Genomic DNA, 19,949 nt, shown 5'->3' on the forward strand with positions numbered 1-19,949 from the left:
TATTCGGGAATTCCTTTCTAACTTGAGCATCAAAAAGTGTATTTTGCATAGACCAAGCAAGCTTGACCCAATGATATCTTTTGGCTCTATTAGTCAAATTATTGACAAATCTACATCAAAATTCATGTAAACAAGAAAAAACCACACATTATCCAAATAAGAAATGTTGATCAATGAAACAAGCCACACATCTTTATTTTTCAATCCAATCGGAATTAAAGAAAAAATCGTGCTGAATGACCTCAAATTGGACCTCACACTTTCATGTCAGGGTGTGCAACTTGAGGTCAGTTCAGCATTATTTTTAATTTTAACCCCATATCACCAGGCCTAAAGAAAGCACGTAACAAAATGACGTTAAACTGTGATTTCTTTGCTCCTTGATTTAATGAAAATTGGTTTGCTGACAAAAGTATTGTAGGGTACCAATTTAAAGAGTCATGGTAGGTGACCTCAAGCTGGAATCTCATATCTCATTTCTTGATATGAAAGTGGATAAGATTCATATAGGCTTTTCCACTCATATCTTGATGAAAGCATCTATGATTCTCATTGGCTTTCATGCTGACGTGAGGTTTCAGCCTACGGTCACTTTATCATTATTGCAAGTTTAATATGACCGCTACCATTGGCACCCCAATTTTAACTTACCACACTCTAAAATTATTTATCACCCTGATTAAAGATTAAACTGTCTTCAAATGTCAGAAAAGTTTGTCTCAAATTAAAATCTCAATAATACAAAATATTAAAACAATTATTCCCACAATTTTAGTAGTTGTTTACAATTATGATTAGACTCACATAATCTTAAAATAGAAATTTGATAAAAATAAATAAAAATAAAAACTAAAATAGAATGCTTCTATAACTTTTACTTGTTCTCAACCGTTCACATATTTTCTTTCTGTCACTTTTATAATCAATGAATGGGGTGGTATATCTACAAATTCATAAATATTAAAAGAGATGAACTCATGAGTTCATAGGTTATAAAAATGATGAAAGCATGTTTTAGAAATTAAAATGAACAGTATTTTTTATATTGATCCAAAAGATCACAGCTTTTAACCTAATTAGAACTTGAGAGAGAAAAAAAAAAAAAAAAACCTTTTAGAAATAGTGCAGATTTTTGAACTCTTCTTGACACATAAACTCAAAATCTCAGTTATGTGGCATGGGCACAGAATCATAGATTCTATCCGTTGGATGGATAACCACTGATGGCAGATCTACACAATCGACCTGCCGTATATCCCAAAGTACAGTTGTGTATCCCGAGTGAAAGAACCTGCAATTCTTTGCATATGACATGACACTTCGGTGAGTTTTGAGTCCGGCTGTCGGGTTGAGTTCAAAAATCATTAGCCTTTTAGAAAGAGTAAATTGCTTTTAGCTTATAATCTAATTTTAGATTCCGAGCTCAATTTCAAAAATCAATATTGCTAAACCAGATTATGGATTCTGGAAATTAGTTTTCCTCATCTGATTCAGAGAATCCAAAACCAGAATCTAACCCAACGAAATGCCCCCCCATTTTGGGACTTCACTTATTAGAGAAGCGATTCAAAGAGAATTCCACTAGACCACCGCGTACCCAAACGAGGCTTCGCACTCTAATTGGTTCTTTTGCTTTTGCATGAACTTTTCTGCAAAATAATTGTGTCTCTGAAACTACCATTCGCAAGACATCCCGTCATCATCATCAATATATATATAATAAAGTGAGAAAGAAAAAAGAAAAAAAAAATTCCAAATCTAATCATCCAAAATTTTGATTCCTATCGTTCTAAGATTTGAATCAGAGACTCAGAAATTTTCAAGGATATAGTTATAAACCAAAAAAGGCAGATATTTGCGAAATTTACAGAGATGTTAAAGAGAATTGCTCATAAACATCATTCAAATCGCATAAAAAACCCTAAAATATACCGATCCAAACCAAAGTTAACCTCATTGTTCGCCGAATCGAAATCAACCCGAAACTTCTACTAAGCAGGACCGCGCCTCGTCCTTCGAGATGTTCTTGAAGAAGAGAAGGGGAGATTCCTCAGTATCAGAGAGCGGACACGCCTCGGGAACGGTGCCCCATGGAACAATTGCTCCAAAACCCTAGTCAGGAACACTGTGTACTTAAGCAATAACTCGGTCACAATCGCCACCAAAATCATCTCTCTTATGTCTCTAAAACCCTAATCCACTATGGCTAAAACCCTAACTCTGAAATCTCCGCTAAATAATTGAAGGGTCTCCGTATTCTTGAATAAAAATAAGAAAATTAGAAACCAAAAGTCGAAATTTACGGTGAAAAAGAGAGAGAGAGTCCTTTCCAATCCTGAGCTCTGCTGATGCTACGTTTCTATTTAAAATTTTCTGGCATTTTCTAAGATCTTTCCACCGCATTAGAGTTCTATTGTAGTCTGCTTTGTCGGTTTCAACGTGGATATTTATTTGGCTGCCACGTGGTCATTGATTAGAACGTTTCAGAAAGATCAATGATGTTTAGTTACATTAGTAAGGATAGCCTTACTAACTTACTAAGATTTGAAATCTTACTAAGGGTCGTTGGGTCAACTTGTGGCATAAATTAAAGAGCATGATCGGATGCAAAGACGGATGTAGATGGAACAATTCTATTATTATCTTCTTTTAAATATATATATAATTTTCCGTTAGATTTTAATTAAAATTTTAAAATTTAAATTTTGTTAACCACCCTTAAATTTAGAAGTTCACTAGTGATCCATTCTCAAAACCTTGAATCAAGTGCAGGAGGATTAGTCGGGTAAGAGGAATGCATTTATCGGAAGATTAGTCGGGTGCTCAAGGATGCCCGTGCAGATGCTCGGACATAAAAAAAGATTTTTGATGAGATATTGAAGGATAGCTCATTCATTATTATTAGTAGCTTTCATAAAAATCAAGGTCAAGAGATTTGTTATCAGTTTAAAATATAAGATATCTCAAATATTCAGAAAGTCCAAGAGAGATGTCTAAATCATCAATATATATATATGCGTGACGTTCTTTTGACAAAATCCTAGAAAACATTCTAGACAAAGTATTTTGTTTTATATGGGTTAAAAATTTCAAAATAGATTGATTTTTGTGGGGATGATCTCTATGGTGAGAAAATTATACTTACAAAAAATCAGTCAATTCTGAAATTTCTAACTCTAGTTTATAAGATGAAGAGTCGTGAACCATCATTTTTATCGCTAGTTTGCAATCATTTTTCATGGGGTTAGAAATTTTATAATTGGCTGATTTTTTGTGAGGATGATCTACTATTTATAGAGATCATCCTTACAAAAAAATCAGTCTATTCCAAAACTTTTTAGCAAAGACAAAACTTTGTCTTTGTCTATATATATATATGGGTCAGGTTCAAACGACAACCATTTCAACACACATTGCGACAATGTGTTTTGTCTTATATGGGTAAAAATGTTTGGAATGGGCTGATTTTTTGTGAGGATGATCTCTATGGTGAGGAGATCATCCTTGCCAAAAATCAGCTCATTATGAAACTTCTAGACCGTCCAATTTTTGTTGAAAAATTATAGACCGTCCAATTTTTGTAAATCAATTTTGATGGGGTTACAAGTTTGGAATGGGATGATTTTTTGCCAGGATGATCCCCTCATCACAGAGATCATCCTCACAAAAAATCAGCCCATTCCAAACATTTTTGGCCATATAAGACAAACACGTTGTCACAATGTGTGTCGTTGGAACCCCACGCTATATATATATATATATAAAAGAAATACTCAAATCTATTATTAAATGCTTAAATATAAGAGTTATTCTGAATAAGTTTAGGTAACGGTGAAAGTCTGAGGTACTCTTAGGGTCTTTTTATTGCAGAGATTTGGTTTTAAAGGGGATGCAAATTCCAAGAGAAATGTGTTATGGTTTGTGGAGCCTGATGGTATTTGTCTAGAAGGAGTATTGTTCATTATTTAACACAATGGAGATGCCGTTATATATTTCATTTTTTTTTTTGGTAAAATAATATAATCTATAATTGCGAGTTTTCTCTTCATAGTACTAGAATCAGTGTGATCCATGAACTTACCTCAATCTTGAAGGAATCAATGAAATCTCTATGTGATTTGTGTTGATTTTGTTTTGATTTATTTCTTGGTTCGATTGCTTCTGTTTTCTCGACAAAATGGATTTGGGTAAATGAAATCCAAGATATGATTATACCTAGAAGGATGTAAAAAAGAGAGTTGTTTTTCAGCATGGTTTTAAAACTCTCACTGGGCCACTCACCTACTTTTATGGATTTCAAGGTGATTCAGCTTCAAAATTTGATGGAACGAACTCACATAACCAACTTGGCAAACCATCAAGTTAACTCAAGAATGGGTTTTGTTAACGTGCCCTAAGTGCTCAGGGCACACATTAAAGTACAATAAAATACATCTTGGGAATAAGCATTTGAAGGTAAAACATAATTTTTTGAGGGCATTTTCAATACAAAATCGAATCTCCATAGTGTAGTTATTACACTTTAACGTAACGACACACGTTAACAAGACCACTCAAAAATGGGCTTAGTCAGGTTAGAAACTGAACCAAGTTATTCAATTACATATAACATTTTGTGGGGGAGAAAAAAAAAAAACTATATATTTTATCTAAGACATTTAACATAAAAATTTCATAAGTTTAAAACAATGGTAAAAAAATGGTCACTTTTTTTAATACTCAAAATAAGGCTATTTGCTACAATAGCTCAAGTTTTTAGACAAAAATACCCTCATCTAGAATTTCTCTCCTAACTCTTGAAAAATAATTTTCCAAATTATAACTCCCTCCCTCCCAACATTATATATATATGTAGAGAGAGAGATTCTCTTCCAAATAGACTCTAGATTTTAGGAACCATAGTGAACCTTATAGATCTATGCACTTTCGTATTCGATTCCTGATCTACAAAGATTTTCATCAAAGGCAATCAATTTCTCCTCTATTTCTATCATTTTTTAAAAATCATTTATATATTCTTATAATATTACTACATTTCTCATTCATAGTTATCTAAATGGAAAATAGTAACAATTTTTTTTTTTTTTTCATGAAAATTTTAAGGTTTTGTTCATAAATTTTACTAAGTATCGAACATCGATGCTGAAATGTATTATAGAATCGAGGCTCAACAATACTTATTGCCGAGGTTTGGTGCTGTGAACATTTTTCACTTACAAAGATTTTGTTGGACAATTTCGTCGGGGTTTGACAATCGATATCATCGAGCCTCGATGCGATAATACATTCTAGCGTTGAAGTTCGAAATTATGAAGTTTTATGAATAAAATTGTAAAAATTTTGTGAAATCAATTTTATTTTGTTACCATTTTTATTTTTATAATTATAGACGAGAAATATATCAAGATTATAAGAATATAAAAATGATTAAAAAAAAAAATTAAAGACATAAAGGAGAGCTATAAGGTTTACTATCATTCCTCAAATCCAGTCTTTTGGTGAATTCCAATGACTTTTTGGTAGAGCGAACAGATCTCTCTCTATTTTGGATGGTATAAAATATTGAGAAAGAGAAAATTACAATTTAGAAGATTATTTTTAAGGATTTATTAGAGAAATTATAGAGGAGAGTATTTCTATCCAAAAACATGAGTTAGTGTAGCAAATAACCCTATTTTGAGTATTAAAAAAAAAAGTGACCCTTTTTTGCCATTGCCATAAACCTACAAAATTTTTATGCTAAATGCCCTTTTATCTATTTTAAAATATGACAATTTATTTTTTAATTGACTCATTCAAGTTGACTTGCAAGTTGTCAATTTGACTCAACTCACTAGACATCTGAGTCGAGTCGAGTTGAGTTTTTTTTTTTTCTTTTTAATGAGTGTGAGTTATTATAAGCCCATCATGGAAAAACTCGTTGAATCTAGTTGGTGGAAATTACCAATCGAACTGATAATTAGTATTGGTCCATTAAAGAGTGGGCCAATGATCTAAGAATGAAATGTCAAGTGACACTCAAGAGTGTGGTGTCCAACACAAGAAATAAATATTTCAGGCTATGTATAAGGTATAAATAATCATAAGGCATACTACAACACAAGATACAAGGTCCATCGCTATGTACATTTCAGGCTAATTAGGAAAAAATAATCATTTTTGAAAAGAGGATACAAAATAATTCCAGGGCTATCATACTCAACTACCTCGCAATTTGATATTATAGATACGGCCATCAACATATTTAGATCAATTTGATATAAGCAATCAAATCATCATCATTATTAGTAGAAGTATATTCTCCCTTATCTGTTAGGTAAACGAAACGACAACCTTAATATAATATCCTTTAGATTAAATCTATAGTGAATTTAATTAGATGGTCAATCACATCCTTGAAACAAAATGATTGTCATTGTGACATTGCTAAGTAATCCCCCTTTTGATTACCCACTTAATAAGTGGATGAATTATTTATGTTTTGTATGCAAGTGTTTCATGTTTTTACTCATAATTATACATCATTCCAATTAAAAAATTGTTAATAATTAAATAAATTTAGGCTAGCGCAAATAATTTGTGAGTTATAAAAAGAGGGTATTGGACCCCTATAGGTTGAAGATGTTGATCAATACCTTGAGTTTGTAAGTTAAAAAAAAAAAAAAAAAAGACAATTCTTTTGGAAAACAGGATGAGAATGATGGCATTTCTAACATTTTCTTTAGTCTTTATGAAAGATCAAAGTCAAGGGTGTTTTCATCAGTTGGTAAACCAAGCAGGTATCTCCAATTTTCATAAGTGGTATTAACCAAGTAGTAAGCTATCACATTTTCAAATAATTTTTAAGTTTTATTTCTTGATTTTTATCAAATTTTTAAAGGAATAAAATGGTGATCACAGGCCTCATGAAAAAACACATGATCTTATAAATATGAATTCCAATTGTTGGATTTTCCCCCCAAAATAAGCCTTGGAATTTTTTTCCCATCCAAAATAATTTCCTAGGGCTGTCAACGGATGTTTATCAGTTTAAATACAAGAATATCCGAATCTGAAATGTTTATCTGATATTTGAATTCGAATTCGATTATCCTATCGGATATCGGATAATATCCGATTAAAATTCAAATAATTTGTATATTAAAAAAACATAAATTTTCCTTATCAAATTGATTGTTCATATGAAAAAAAACCTATTATATAGTATACTATGTATATAATAAACAAATCATATAAAATAATATATATTATATTATTTATATAAAAAATAAATCAAATCAAATAATATATATTATATATTATTTCGAATCGGATTCGAAATGTTAATATATGAATCCGATAAGGATTCGAATATATAAAACTATTTGAATTTAAATATGATAATTGAAAATTTTGGATAATATCCAATTTTTCAAATTTGAATTCGAATTTTCAACTGTCCATTGACACCCTTATAATTTCGATAACAAACTTACTAATTTGACTAACAATAGCATAGATTCAATGGCATGTTCGGCCAAGCACATAACAACTTGTTAGACCAAATTGGTATAACCATTTAATTACAAGAAAGCTGATCGGCTCTTTATGTACAAATGTAATTAAGGTAGTAAATCAAAATGAAGGTTACTATGCTACTATATATTAATAGGATTTGATGACCTTCAACCATGCCTTCCAACTAAGGGACCGAAGCATTGTCCGGATGATTGGCTTTGTTGGTTCACGAGCAAATGGTTCAATCTCCTCCTCACAATCCCAAAATCGAGCTTCTTTTCTCTTGCTCCTGATGGTGGCAAGCACGTCGAACTTGTTGCAAATGCCCCAAACTGTCACCTTCTGTAGCTTATAATCCACGCTCACCGAGTATATCCCTGAGCCCATAAATCAAAGACCAAATCAATTCTAGTGTCGTTGCCTTAATTTTTGAAGAAAATAGATTTGTCATTTTAGTGACAATAACGTGCAATGCTATGCTCGAGTGTGGCCCCAGATCTATGCCACTAAACCTTTCTCAACCAGAGGCCCATTAAGTGATAACAAATATGAACACACTTGCAATAATAATGAACAGAAGATATTACCTTGAGGGGTTGGCTCAAAAGCAATTACCCTGTAGATCGTGAGTTCGATAACCAGTATGAATATTAATTCCTCAGGGGCTACCCACGAGGGTGCACCCTCACTTACTTAGTGTCTGTGATGTACAAGCCATTCACAGCCCTGAGACTAATCCTTGGACAAGATCATGGTCTATGAACTGGGAATGGGAAAAGCCCAGATATAATCATTTTTCAAAAATACGAATTAGAAGTTTTTGGATTGAGCTGGTTTTTTGTGAGGATGATCTCTATGATAAGAAGATCATTCTCACAAAAAATCAGCCCGATCTGAAATTTAAAACCCCATTAAAAGTGATTTAGAATGTGAACCATCGATTTTTTATCAATAATTTGTAAACCATTTTTGATAGATTTAGAAGTTTCAGATTGAGCTGATTTTTTGTGATGATGATCTCTAGTTCCAACCCATATTTTGAAAAATGTTTGTTTTTACATATGGTTTTACTTATCTCCCTTTAATGCCACAACGAAGGAACATGATTCTTATAGTGCACCCTAAATTTTTAGGATGGGACGTACATGACATGGTGTAGATGATGATATTAAACATGCATTGAGTTAAACTACGAGATGTTATAATTGCCTAAAAGTTACTATGTCATCCAAGCTGACAATTCATTATACATATATCTAAAGAAGATCGACAAATGCACATTATTATTAAGTTCATCAACCACACGGAGTTAAGAGTTTTTTAAATTTGTTTATTTTTTCTATCGAAAAACCATACATTTGAACTCATATTTTTATCATGATGAAATTGTAGTATGGGTTTGTTTACCTTTAAGATTGGATAAGGCCTTCTTTACTTTCTTCTCACATCCATAAGAATATAAAGGCACCATCATTTCCACGTACTGTGCCTCTACGTTCTTGTATGCTGGAACTATTTGAAGGTTCGCCATTAATTCCCCAACACTTCCTCTCAATCTGTTCTTCTTCTTATGCCTGTTAATGTTGTTTCTGAACCATAACTTGGTTTCATTTATAGAACTTTGATTAGCTTGGATAAGCCTCATAAAGCAAATCAAACAAAAGAAAGAAAAAAAAATAGAAGAGCTGACATAGATTCCCTTCTTTAACTTTGTTTTTGGTCATTTTTTTTTTTAAGCTCGATGGATTTGTCAATTTCTTTAAGAATGGAAATGGGTTGTGACTAGGATGGATATAAAGATGAGTCACCCTATTATGTCAGTTTTTCTTTAATAGAGATTGGGGAGTCTATGGTTTTGGTTCCCATGTGGATTTGACTTTCAAAAGGTTTTAACTTGAAAGGGTGTTTATATTTTAGAAGAAGAATGTCTGAGAGCACTTATTTGGGAGTGGGACACACATGATCTCCACCATCCCTAACGTGCCACGTGGCATACTCATCCATAACATTTGAGAATGTTTAGATTCTTGGCCTTCGAACTTGGCCCGTCCAGAAAAACAAGGCCAAACCGTTCATAATTTTTAAGCAAATGAAAAATATGCCTTATCTCCAAGATTAAGGGTCGACTAACGAATCATGTTCTTTCATTCAACTCTAACGAGAGCCTATTATACATGAATTAGAATATATAGAATTTGTTAGGATTATATGAGTAGTGATTTAAGATATTCGATGTACATCAACCATCATTTAAGTTTAAAGTCCTTCCTATTAAAAACAAAAGATATGACCATAAAATAAAAAGAAATTACAACTTGTTTTGGGCTCGAATACGTATCAACGCAATTTAAAAAAACAATCAATTCTTTTCAAGCCCAGAACTAGCTTGGGCCATTAGGGAAGGATTAGAACTTGGCCAGATCGGATCCACTATAGGTTTAGGGCCCAACTAGGCTGCAACCCCATCCTTAATGTTGGATTATAACTTACGCAAGTTCACTTTGAGTCCCCCCATTGTGATCAACTATTTTTCGCTCCTAATCTTTGATTGTTTGGGTCATTTACCTAAAAAATTATTATAAATGATAAAGGATTCAAGAATTTTGTCATCATGGGCTTGGAGTCCAGCCAAGCATTTTATCGTAAAAACCATGATGAAGAAAATACTTGAATCCAATGGCTAGATATCATCATTCAAAGTGATATTTTTGTGTGAATCCAATAGAGGATGATATTACACTCAAGAAGAAGAAGATGATCTTCATTCATATATGCCAAACAATACAGAAGCCAGCTATTTATATAGCCACTATTACAATGAAGTAGTTATAACAGAAAGCATAATGAGAAAGCTATCTAACTAACTAACAGTTACAACAGATTAACAACTAAGCATTATTACAATATTTACACCCTAATACTCCCCCTCAAGGTGGCTTGTAAATGTCCTTTACAGCCATCTTGGACAACAAAGAAAAAAGTTGAGTAGATGGGAGAGGTTTAGTAAACATGTCAGCCAATTGGTATTGAGATCTAATGGGCAGCAATTTGAGAACTCCCGAAGCAACTCTTTCACGAACAAAATGGCAATCTATCTCGATATGCTTAGTGCGTTCATGAAAGGTGGGATTAGAGGCAATATGTATCGCAGCTTGATTGTCACAATATAGCAAAGCAGGAGAATCAATCTGGACTTGAAAATCTTTAAGAAGTTGCTGCAACCAAATAAGCTCACTGGCAGTAGAGGAAGGAGCTCTATACTCAGCTTCAGCTGAGGATCGAGAGACAGTGGTCTGCTTTTTGGCCTTCCAAGAGACTAAAGAGTCTCCAATAAATATGCAAAAACCTGTAATGGAGCGTCGAGAATCAGGACATGATCCCCAATCAGCATCAGAGAATGCTTTCAAACGAACTGGAGCACAAGCATCAGAGTAAGCTCTGAGTTGCAAGGAAGAAGTAGAAGAAAACAACAACCCTTGACCAGGACTTTTCTTGAGATAACGAAGTAGGTGATGCACTGCCTTGAGATGAGGAAGTCGAGGTTGAGCCAAGAATTGAGTGAGCTTGTGAACGGCAAAAGTAATATCTGGGCGAGATAAAGTGAGATAAAGAAGTTTCCCAACAAGCCGTCGATAGTGTGTTATATCAGGAAGCAAGTCACCTTCAGTGGCAGTTAAACAAAGTTTTGGATCCATTGGAACAGCAGTTGGCTTACAAGCCAAGTAACCTGTGTCCTCAAGCAATTGTAAGGTGTAATGGCGTTGAGAAAGCACAATACCTTGTGTGGACTTAGCAATCTCAAGACCAAGGAAGTACTTGAGACAACCAAGATCCTTGAGCTTAAACTGTGCATGCAGAAACTGTTTGAGCTCATCAATAGCTTGAGATAAAGGACTAGTAAGAATTATATCATCCACATAAACGAGAAGGGCAACAAAAGAGGATCCATGACCTTTTGTGAAAAGAGAGTAATCAGATTTTGACTGAAGAAAACCAAACTTGAGCAAAGCTTGAGAAAATTTTGAATACCATTGTCTCGAAGCTTGCTTGAGACCATAAATGGACTTGTGAAGCTTGCATACTAGTTTGCTTTGAGATGAAGAGGACTCCCCCTGTCTAAGATAGCCGAGAGGAAGATCCATATAGACTTCCTCAAAAAGATCGCCATTTAAAAAGGCGTTGTTGACATCGAGTTGAGCTAGATGCCAATTATGTGAGGCAGCAAGTGCAAGAAGAACCTTCACAGTCACTAATTTTGCTACTGGAGAAAAGGTTTCAACAAAGTCCAAACCCTCTTGTTGTGTATAGCCTTTAGCTACCAAACGAGCCTTATGTCGCTCAATAGATCCATCCGATTTAAGCTTGATCTTATAAATCCATTTGCATCCAATGGTATGCTTGTTATGAGGAAGATGAGTGACAGTCCAGGTGTTATTTTCTTCCATAGCTTTCAACTCTTCATGCATAGCTGATCTCCATTCAGGAAACTTCACTGCTTGGTGATAGTATTGAGGCTCAACCTGAGAGGATACACTAAGCACAAACTGCTTGTGGGAATTAGAAAGGCCATGATAAGAGATGTAGTTAGAGATTGGATAAGATGTAGATGTGGAAGCATGAATAGAAGAGCCAGCAAGTAAATTGCAGTGATAATCCTTCAAGTAATTAGGTTGATGAATCACTCTGGTAGATTTTCGAAGAACACCACCAGATGTAGAAGGAGCAATTGCTGGAATATCATCTATTGGAATAATAGCTGCTGAAGGAGAAGCAAAATCAATTGGAGAATTAGAATCCGGACGATCAATGGGAAGATCAACTGGAATACCAGAAGTAACAGGAGGATCATGAACATGGGAAGTAGCAATATCTGAAATAAAATGAGTTTGTAATGAAGAATGTGGCAGAACCAAATCTGGAAACGGATCAGTAACTTGATCTGAACTAGTAATAGCATGAAAAGGAAATACTTCCTCATGAAACACTGCATCTCATGAAAGAAAAACTTGTTTGGTCTCCACATCATAGAACTTATAACCTTTCACACCAGGTGGATAACCAAGGAAAGCACAAACTCGAGCACGAGGTTGGAACTTGGTTCGATGAGCAGCTAAGGTGGAAACAAATGCTAAACAGCCAAAAACTCGAAAAAGAGTATAATCAGGAGCTGTTTTGTATAGCAAATGAAAAGGTGTGTTGTGCCGCAATAGTGGAGAAGGAGTTCTGTTAATCAAGAAAGCCGCAGTAAGAACACAATCTGTCCAAAAAGAAACTGGAATCCTGGATTGAAAAAACAATGACCGAGCCACATTCAAGAGGTGTTGATGTTTGCGCTCCACAACTGAGTTTTGCTGAGGCCTTTCAACACAGGAAAACTGATGCAAAACTCCTTTATGTTGGAAAAACTCAACAAAAGATAACTCAGGTGCATTATCAAATCGAAATACCTTGATTTTGGCATTAAACTGAGTGGAAACCATGTTGAAAAACCTTGGTATCACAAAAACAGCATCAGATTTATTCTTCAACAAATAAACCCAAGTAAAACGAGTGCAATCATCAACAAGAGTCAAGAAAAATCGATGACCAGTATAAGAAACAGTTTGATATGGCCCCCAAATATCACAATGCACAAGATCAAAAGGAAACTTGGACAAATGATTATTGGATTCAAAGGGCAGCCTTCTTTGCTTAGCAAGAGGACAAATATAACAAGGATTCGACTTATGCAATCTAGTTACATCACATTTCAACTGATCTTTCAAAGAATCAAGTCTCTTAAAAGAAATATGTCCTAGCCTATTATGCCAAATATGAGCAGAAACATTATTGACAAAGGCATTAGAAATAGAATTCAAACACTGAACATTAAGAACATAGAGATCTTGGACTTTGTCACCCCTGCCAATCATCCTCTTGGTTGATAGATCCTGGATAACAAAGTAGTCAGGAAGGAAACTCACTGTAAGGCCAGATCCAGTTACTAAAGCACTGACTGAAATCAAGTTGAATTTGAATTGAGGAACAAACAATACATCTTTAAGCACAAGGTCAGAATGCAGTTTGACATCACCAGCAAAATGGACCAAAATCTGAGAATGATTTGGCAAAGTAACTGTTGTGTGATGAATGGAATGCAAGGAAACAAAGGCACTAGCTTGTGAACAAATATGTCGAGTAGCTCCTGAGTCTACAATCCAGAACTGATTGGATGAAAATAGAGGACTCAAAGATACATAAAAGCAAATACCTGCGAGACAGTTGGTTTGAGAAGGATCAGGAGCATTGGTGACCTTTGCTGAGCTACTCAAATGTGTAGAAAGCATGGACATTAGCTGTTGATATTGATTGGAGTTCAGATTCTGAACAAAACCTCCAAAAGAATTAGACTGATCTGGTCTATCATCAGAAGTAGAAACTTGATGAGCAGCAGCATTAGAATTGTTGTTCAATCTGAATTTATATCCAGGAGGATATCCATGGATCTTGTAGCAACGATCCACTGTATGTCCAAGAATCTTGCAATGTGTGCAAAAAGGCCTGTCTCTTTTCTGATTCTTGGAAGCACTGATATTGGAATTTTGAGAATTATGAGAACCAGATCCACCAGACTTAGCAACATCTGTTTTAACAGCAAAAGCCATTGTGCCAGTAGAATTACTCGAATCAGAGGAAGGATTAATCCTCCTTTGTTGTTCTTCTTGAACAATTAGAGAGAAAACACGATTGATAGGAGGCATCGGATCCATGAGAAGCAACTGACCACGAACTTGAGAGAAAGAGTCATCAAGTCCCATTAAGAAGGACATTATGTACTCCATTTGATGATGATCGTTAAGATTTTTAATTCCACCACAAGAGCACTTTCCACAAGAACAATTAGGCCGATAATTACTCAGTTCTTCCCATATAGTTTTCAACTTTGTGAAGTAAATGCTAACAGAACTCTGTTCTTGACGCAAATTCATCAATTCATGTTTAAGCTGAAAAATTCTAGGTCCGTTCCTCTGTTGAAAACGATCTCTAAGATCTAACCAAATCTCTCGGGCAGAAGTAGCAAAAATAATACTGGCAGAAATTTCTTTTGAAACCGAATTTAATATCCAAGATATGACAATATTATTATTACGAATCCAGGAGTTGAACAAATTAGCATCAGTACCTTGAGGTTCAGGAATGGAACCGTGACAAATCCCAATTTGTTCTTCACAGATAGTGCAATTAACATCGCGCGACTCCAATTGGTGTAATTCTCACCGGTGAGCTGTTGCGAGACAAGCACTTGCCCAGGGCTATCAGAATGATGAAGATAGTAGGGATTCGAAGGTTCTTCAATGGCGGAACGATTCGAATTGGTACGCTCTCCAGGATTGGAATCACTCATCGAGGAAAGATTCGCCATATCGATGAAAATAAGAACAATCAACGAAGGAAGAAGAAAACAAGCAAATTTGCAGCAGATCAGATCTGCTCTGATACCATATTACACTCAAGAAGAAGAAGATGATCTTCATTCATATATGCCAAACAATATAGAAGCCAGCTATTTATATAGCCACTATTACAATGAAGTAGTTATAACAGAAAGCATAATGAGAAAGCTATCTAACTAACTAACAGTTACAACAGATTAACAACTAAGCATTATTACAATATTTACACCCTAACCCAAATATTCATGGGTGGATAGCCTTAAAGAATACCAAATAAAACAAGTCCTCTTGTTGGGTGATCCATGATGCAGGGTCCAAATAGGACCCAAATCTGATTTGGATCCAGCCCACTACATATTATCTTGTTTTAGAAATCCAAACCATATCGTGGATGATTCCAATCTTGAATAAAACTATAACTGGGACAACTGATTCTGGGTACCCATTGACACCATAAAACCCCAATTACTAGAATTCATCTTTGTAAAAGTACGAGGATTATGATATTTAAAGGTTGATGTCTTTAATTTGTGGAATTATTATCATCTTAATCATCAAAACTTTATCATAAAGATTCATAGTCAGCTATTCGAATCATGTCCCTCTATTTGTTTATTGAAACTTTAATTTATTGAAATTGTTGTCCATATCTGTTTTCTCCATCATGAAACCTACTTTATTTTTGGACCATTTTTTAATTTATAACAGGGGTGTTTGGACTTACTTCTGAGTAGGGGGACCGAATGAGCTAGGGCCGGACCAAAGGCATATGGGACCCTCCCCAGGGTATGTACAACGCCCGCACATCACATGCATCAAGTAAGTGAGGGAATGCCCTCGTGGTGGCCTCGAGGAAACATTGCTTATATTGGGTGTTAAATACACAACCTACAGACTCTTATCACTTATTTGATTCAAAATTGCCATTGAGACACCCCCTTGGGGTTATTTGGAACCTTCATCCTGGTCTTTTGGAACCTTCAACTCGTATTTTCTTTCAAATTAAGAACGTAATCAACCTTCAATGATTGTGCCTAAATCATCTCAATGAACTTTCTTTTAGATTATAATCTACTCGATCGAGGTACCTCTACATTTTTTTGAATATATTCATTCAGCCCACTATTGAAGCTCTCCATCAAATAGATGGTTGAGATGCTAGGAATTCCCAAGAAAATTGTATCTCTAAAATCCTTAATTGTGTATTTGATAAAACATGGAAAATATGGTGGAAAATCATTTTTCATAGAATTTTTATTTTATTTTATATTTTTGATTGATTTTTATCACGAAAGTGTCAATTTCATTTTTTCCATATTTACCCATCAAAAAATGAAATTCACTCATAATTTTATCTCTAAATCAAAATTCTAACCCCCGCTCATCAAAACTCTTATCCCCCCCCCTCTCTCTCTCTCTCTCTCTCTCTCTCTCTCTCTCTCTCTCTCTCCTCATCCTTTTCTTCTCTCCACTTTTCTGAATTTTTTTTGTAATTACTTTTTTCCAGATCTAATCAAACACCAAATCTTTATTTTTTCCCGTCATCATTTTCAACTATAATTTTTCCATGCAATCTAATAGAGCCTATGTAAATTTTGTTTCTCCTCGTACTTTAGCCACTTGTATTATGAAGAGCCTCAACCAACCATGAATTGAGACTAAAAATGTTCATTTTTCTTTTTTCTTTCATAGTCTTTTCAATCATCTATCTCAACATCCTTATTTATTACTATGATGCTTTTTAATCATTCATGTCTATCTCTTATAGATTTCAACTTTACCTTCTTACAGTTTTTTTTTTTCTTTTTTGTTACTTTACAATCATCATAAATACAAGTAATTAAGCAGGTTGCACCTTTAAATAAAAATAAACCTGTTTTTATGATTTTGAACACAAATATCAACACCAATAGATGAATTAAATGAGCGATGTTGTGATTTTTTTTTTTTTTTTTTGTAATTTTCTTAGACTGGTGACCCTATTTTTAATGGGATAAATATGTTAGTGCGAGCTGGATTAAACCTGGTCTATGGGAACGATGGAAATTCAATTTTTTGTTTTTATTAATTTTTGAAATTTTTGTTTGAGCCTCATTCTTCGACCTTTACAAGCGATTGTGAAAAAACAAGTTCATTTACTCCTCATGTTATACTCTCATTTTCCTTCTCTCAATCGACACTAATTTTGTCTCAATCGATAAGATCGAATTGCATTAATTAAAGAGTCGTGGAATATTTTCAACATTAAACACCTCACCTTGTCCACCTCGATATGTGTGAGTGACAAAAAAGCAGACATCGATAGCTCTCAGCCACGTTAGCTGTCGGTCCCCCATAAGCCATTTAGTCCCACATGCTGAGTTGGATATGGAAAAGAGCTAGTCCCTACCACGTGAAACTCAACGTCTCTGATTTTGTTTGTGTTGGTGGGAATAATCCCAACGCATAATTTTCCTGTCCTACTGCCACGTGACCACCCACGAACCAAACAAAAGCAATTCCTCAAAGGTTCCTTTTTCAGCGGGTGGCTTTCTCTTTCTCTTTCTTTTAAAAGAACTGCTATTGGCATCCCAACTCTTACTTATTACACACCAATTTCTTAAAATATTTTTCACACTCCCAAATAAAGATTAAAACATAGTAGTAAAATATTAGAAAGGTTTGGCTCAAGTTATTATATCAACATTATAATACTAATTTGAACAATTTTCAATAGTGTTTACCATAAGAATTAGGCTTATTTAAAATCTAACAAAAACAAATGAGAGTGCTTCTAGTGGGGTACCCCACCCTTTAGTTATTCTCAAGCATTTTTTTTGTTGGGGAAATTACTTAAAAGATCATGATGGAGGGATTTATTTCTAAATAGTCCCCAAGTTTTGTGCAATAGCTTGATAGGACATTTAGTAAACTTTTTAATTTCTTAATAGTCCTTCATTCTTATCAAACTCACTGCTTTCATGTATTTATTGTGGAGTTCACCCCCTTTTTATTTATTGTCTAACTTGACATTTTTTTATTTAGTGTTGAGTTCACAATTTTCACATTTGAACTCACCATTATTTACTGTCCAATTCACCGCTTTTTGTTTATTGTCGAACTCAAAACTTTTTATTCACTGTTCATTTTTATTCCCAAATCATGAATAGTCATATTGTAGGTATTTCAAACTGACACTCTCACTAGTTTAAAGGATAAGATCATTGCGAACTTGCAAGATCGTCAATTTTATAACCAACGAGATTGTCATTTTGAAAAAAAAAAAGAAGAATCAATGATCTCGCTACTTTAAACCGACGAGATTGTCACTTTGAAAAATCTACGATCTCGCTTTTCATGTTTTTGGAATTAAAATGACCAGTTAGCTTGAATGAGAATTTATCAAAAGTTGATCATGTTTTGAAGAATTTCTCTATAAAATACGTCTACATGATGGGTATCATGTAGATATTTTTTTTTGGATTGCTAGGTACCATGTAGATTATTACGTGGACAAATCGTAGTAAGTGGTGTGATGCACTATAAAAAATGTCACATATATCCGTCTAATAGTATGCTTTGTCATGTCTACATGTTATCATGCATTATAATTCGCATACTATGCCAAATTGTTTACCTGTTTTTCATAAGATTAATGATGATGGTGATGATGATAACAACCAAATTAGTCAAATGGAATAACATGGAGGATACTTACATCTCATATCATAGGCCTTGTCTTCTTGATATTTCACCAGAGAAAGCTGATCAATGCATGAGAAAGACACAGATTTGATTTCATGGTTGGGGAGCTACATATTGTTGTGCATAAGGGTCTCCATGCAACGTAACTCGTAAAATTTAATCTAATGATCTATCAAGTTTGGACAACTTGGTTGTTACGTTTGCCATGAATCATCAAACCCTAAACCATATCAACACCAATGAAGCTAAGCATAATAAATTGAAGGCATATATAATTGTCATCGTACTTCTCACACTTCCATACGTGCGAGAACAACACCTTGATGGCTAAAAGTCTTTCTTTCGGAAAAATTACTTCATGGATCATATGGGAGGGACTTCTTTCTAAATCTCCCTTACTTTTGTGTGGTGGCTTGATAGTCCAGTTAGTGAAATCTGTTATTTTTTTTTTAAATGCTCCCTCATCTAAACAAAAATTTTAAAGTATCAAAAATATTTTTTTCTCACATCTTTTAAAATACCTGAGTTTTCAATGGCATTGAAATCTATTCTAACCATTTGTGACAGTGAATAATGATGAATGGAGAACACTATATAATTATAATTTCGAAAATTTAGATGAAACTTTCAATCTATTACGATGATTTGTGTCGATGAATAGCAAACAAAGAACGTCATATTCATAATTTTGAATATTTAAAAATAATTTTTGTATATGCATCTATTTATCCAACGTTTATTGGTTGAAGAAATATACATTGAAAAATATAAAAATACAACTTATAAAGTAATGTATCATTCAGATCTAGGTGGATATAGGGATGGATCCGTATCCGACTCGAGTTAAAGGACATCATATACTTGAAGGAACCAAACTGCAAAATTCAGATTTGGATCACTTGAATTTTGGATAAAATCCACTCCATTTTAAGTTCTATGGAGAGATCACACAATAAAATGTGGACTTTATACATCACTTTTTGAAAAATTGATATCTAACAATCGCCTTTTATACACATTTGAAGAATAAACATCACATTTTTCCTCAGATATCATTTAAAAAGTGATATCCAAAGTCTTTTTAAACTTTTTTGAATTTTAGAAATGGTAAGTTCATCACTTGAAAAATCACCCAAAGGAAAAACCCTTTGTTTTTTTTTTTGGAATTAAGAAGTGATGGGTTTGCCGCTTGAAAAATTAGCAAAATGGTGAGCTTGTCATTTTCAAGTTATGAGCTCATTTCTTTTTTGAATTTTAGAAGTAACAAGCTTGCTACTTTGAAAAATCTCAAAAAAATTTATCAAGGTATCCATTTGACGTTTTTATTTATTTATA

General features: G+C 34.0%; 1 protein-coding gene across 1 annotated transcript; it reads right to left on the reverse strand.

Annotated features, from left to right (window-relative positions):
• Positions 1–7,440: 7,440 nt before the first annotated feature.
• Positions 7,441–9,099, reverse strand: LOC147408433 (Heavy metal transport/detoxification superfamily protein). The gene is made up of 2 exons (XM_086432905.1): positions 8,905–9,099; positions 7,441–7,874 (listed from the first exon to the last, which is right to left on the reverse strand). The coding sequence occupies exons 1-2, from the start codon at positions 9,026–9,028 to the stop codon at positions 7,645–7,647; spliced, it is 354 nt and encodes a 117-aa protein (XP_086289031.1). The 5' UTR covers positions 9,029–9,099; the 3' UTR covers positions 7,441–7,644.
• Positions 9,100–19,949: the final 10,850 nt, after the last annotated feature.

The sequence above is a fragment of the Akebia trifoliata genome, chromosome 3 (genome assembly GCF_017979445.1).
Source record: "Akebia trifoliata isolate Shusen 1 chromosome 3, ASM1797944v1, whole genome shotgun sequence".
NCBI lineage: Eukaryota > Viridiplantae > Streptophyta > Magnoliopsida > Ranunculales > Lardizabalaceae > Akebia > Akebia trifoliata.

Coding starts and splice junctions, on each gene's coding strand:
- LOC147408433 (XM_086432905.1), bottom strand. CDS start 9,028: ATGGCGAACCTTCAAATAGTTCCAGCATACAAGAACGTAGAGGCACAG. Junction 7,875..8,904: donor GGCCTTATCCAATCTTAAAG/GTAAACAAACCC, acceptor TTATGGGCTCAG/GGATATACTCGGTGAGCGTG.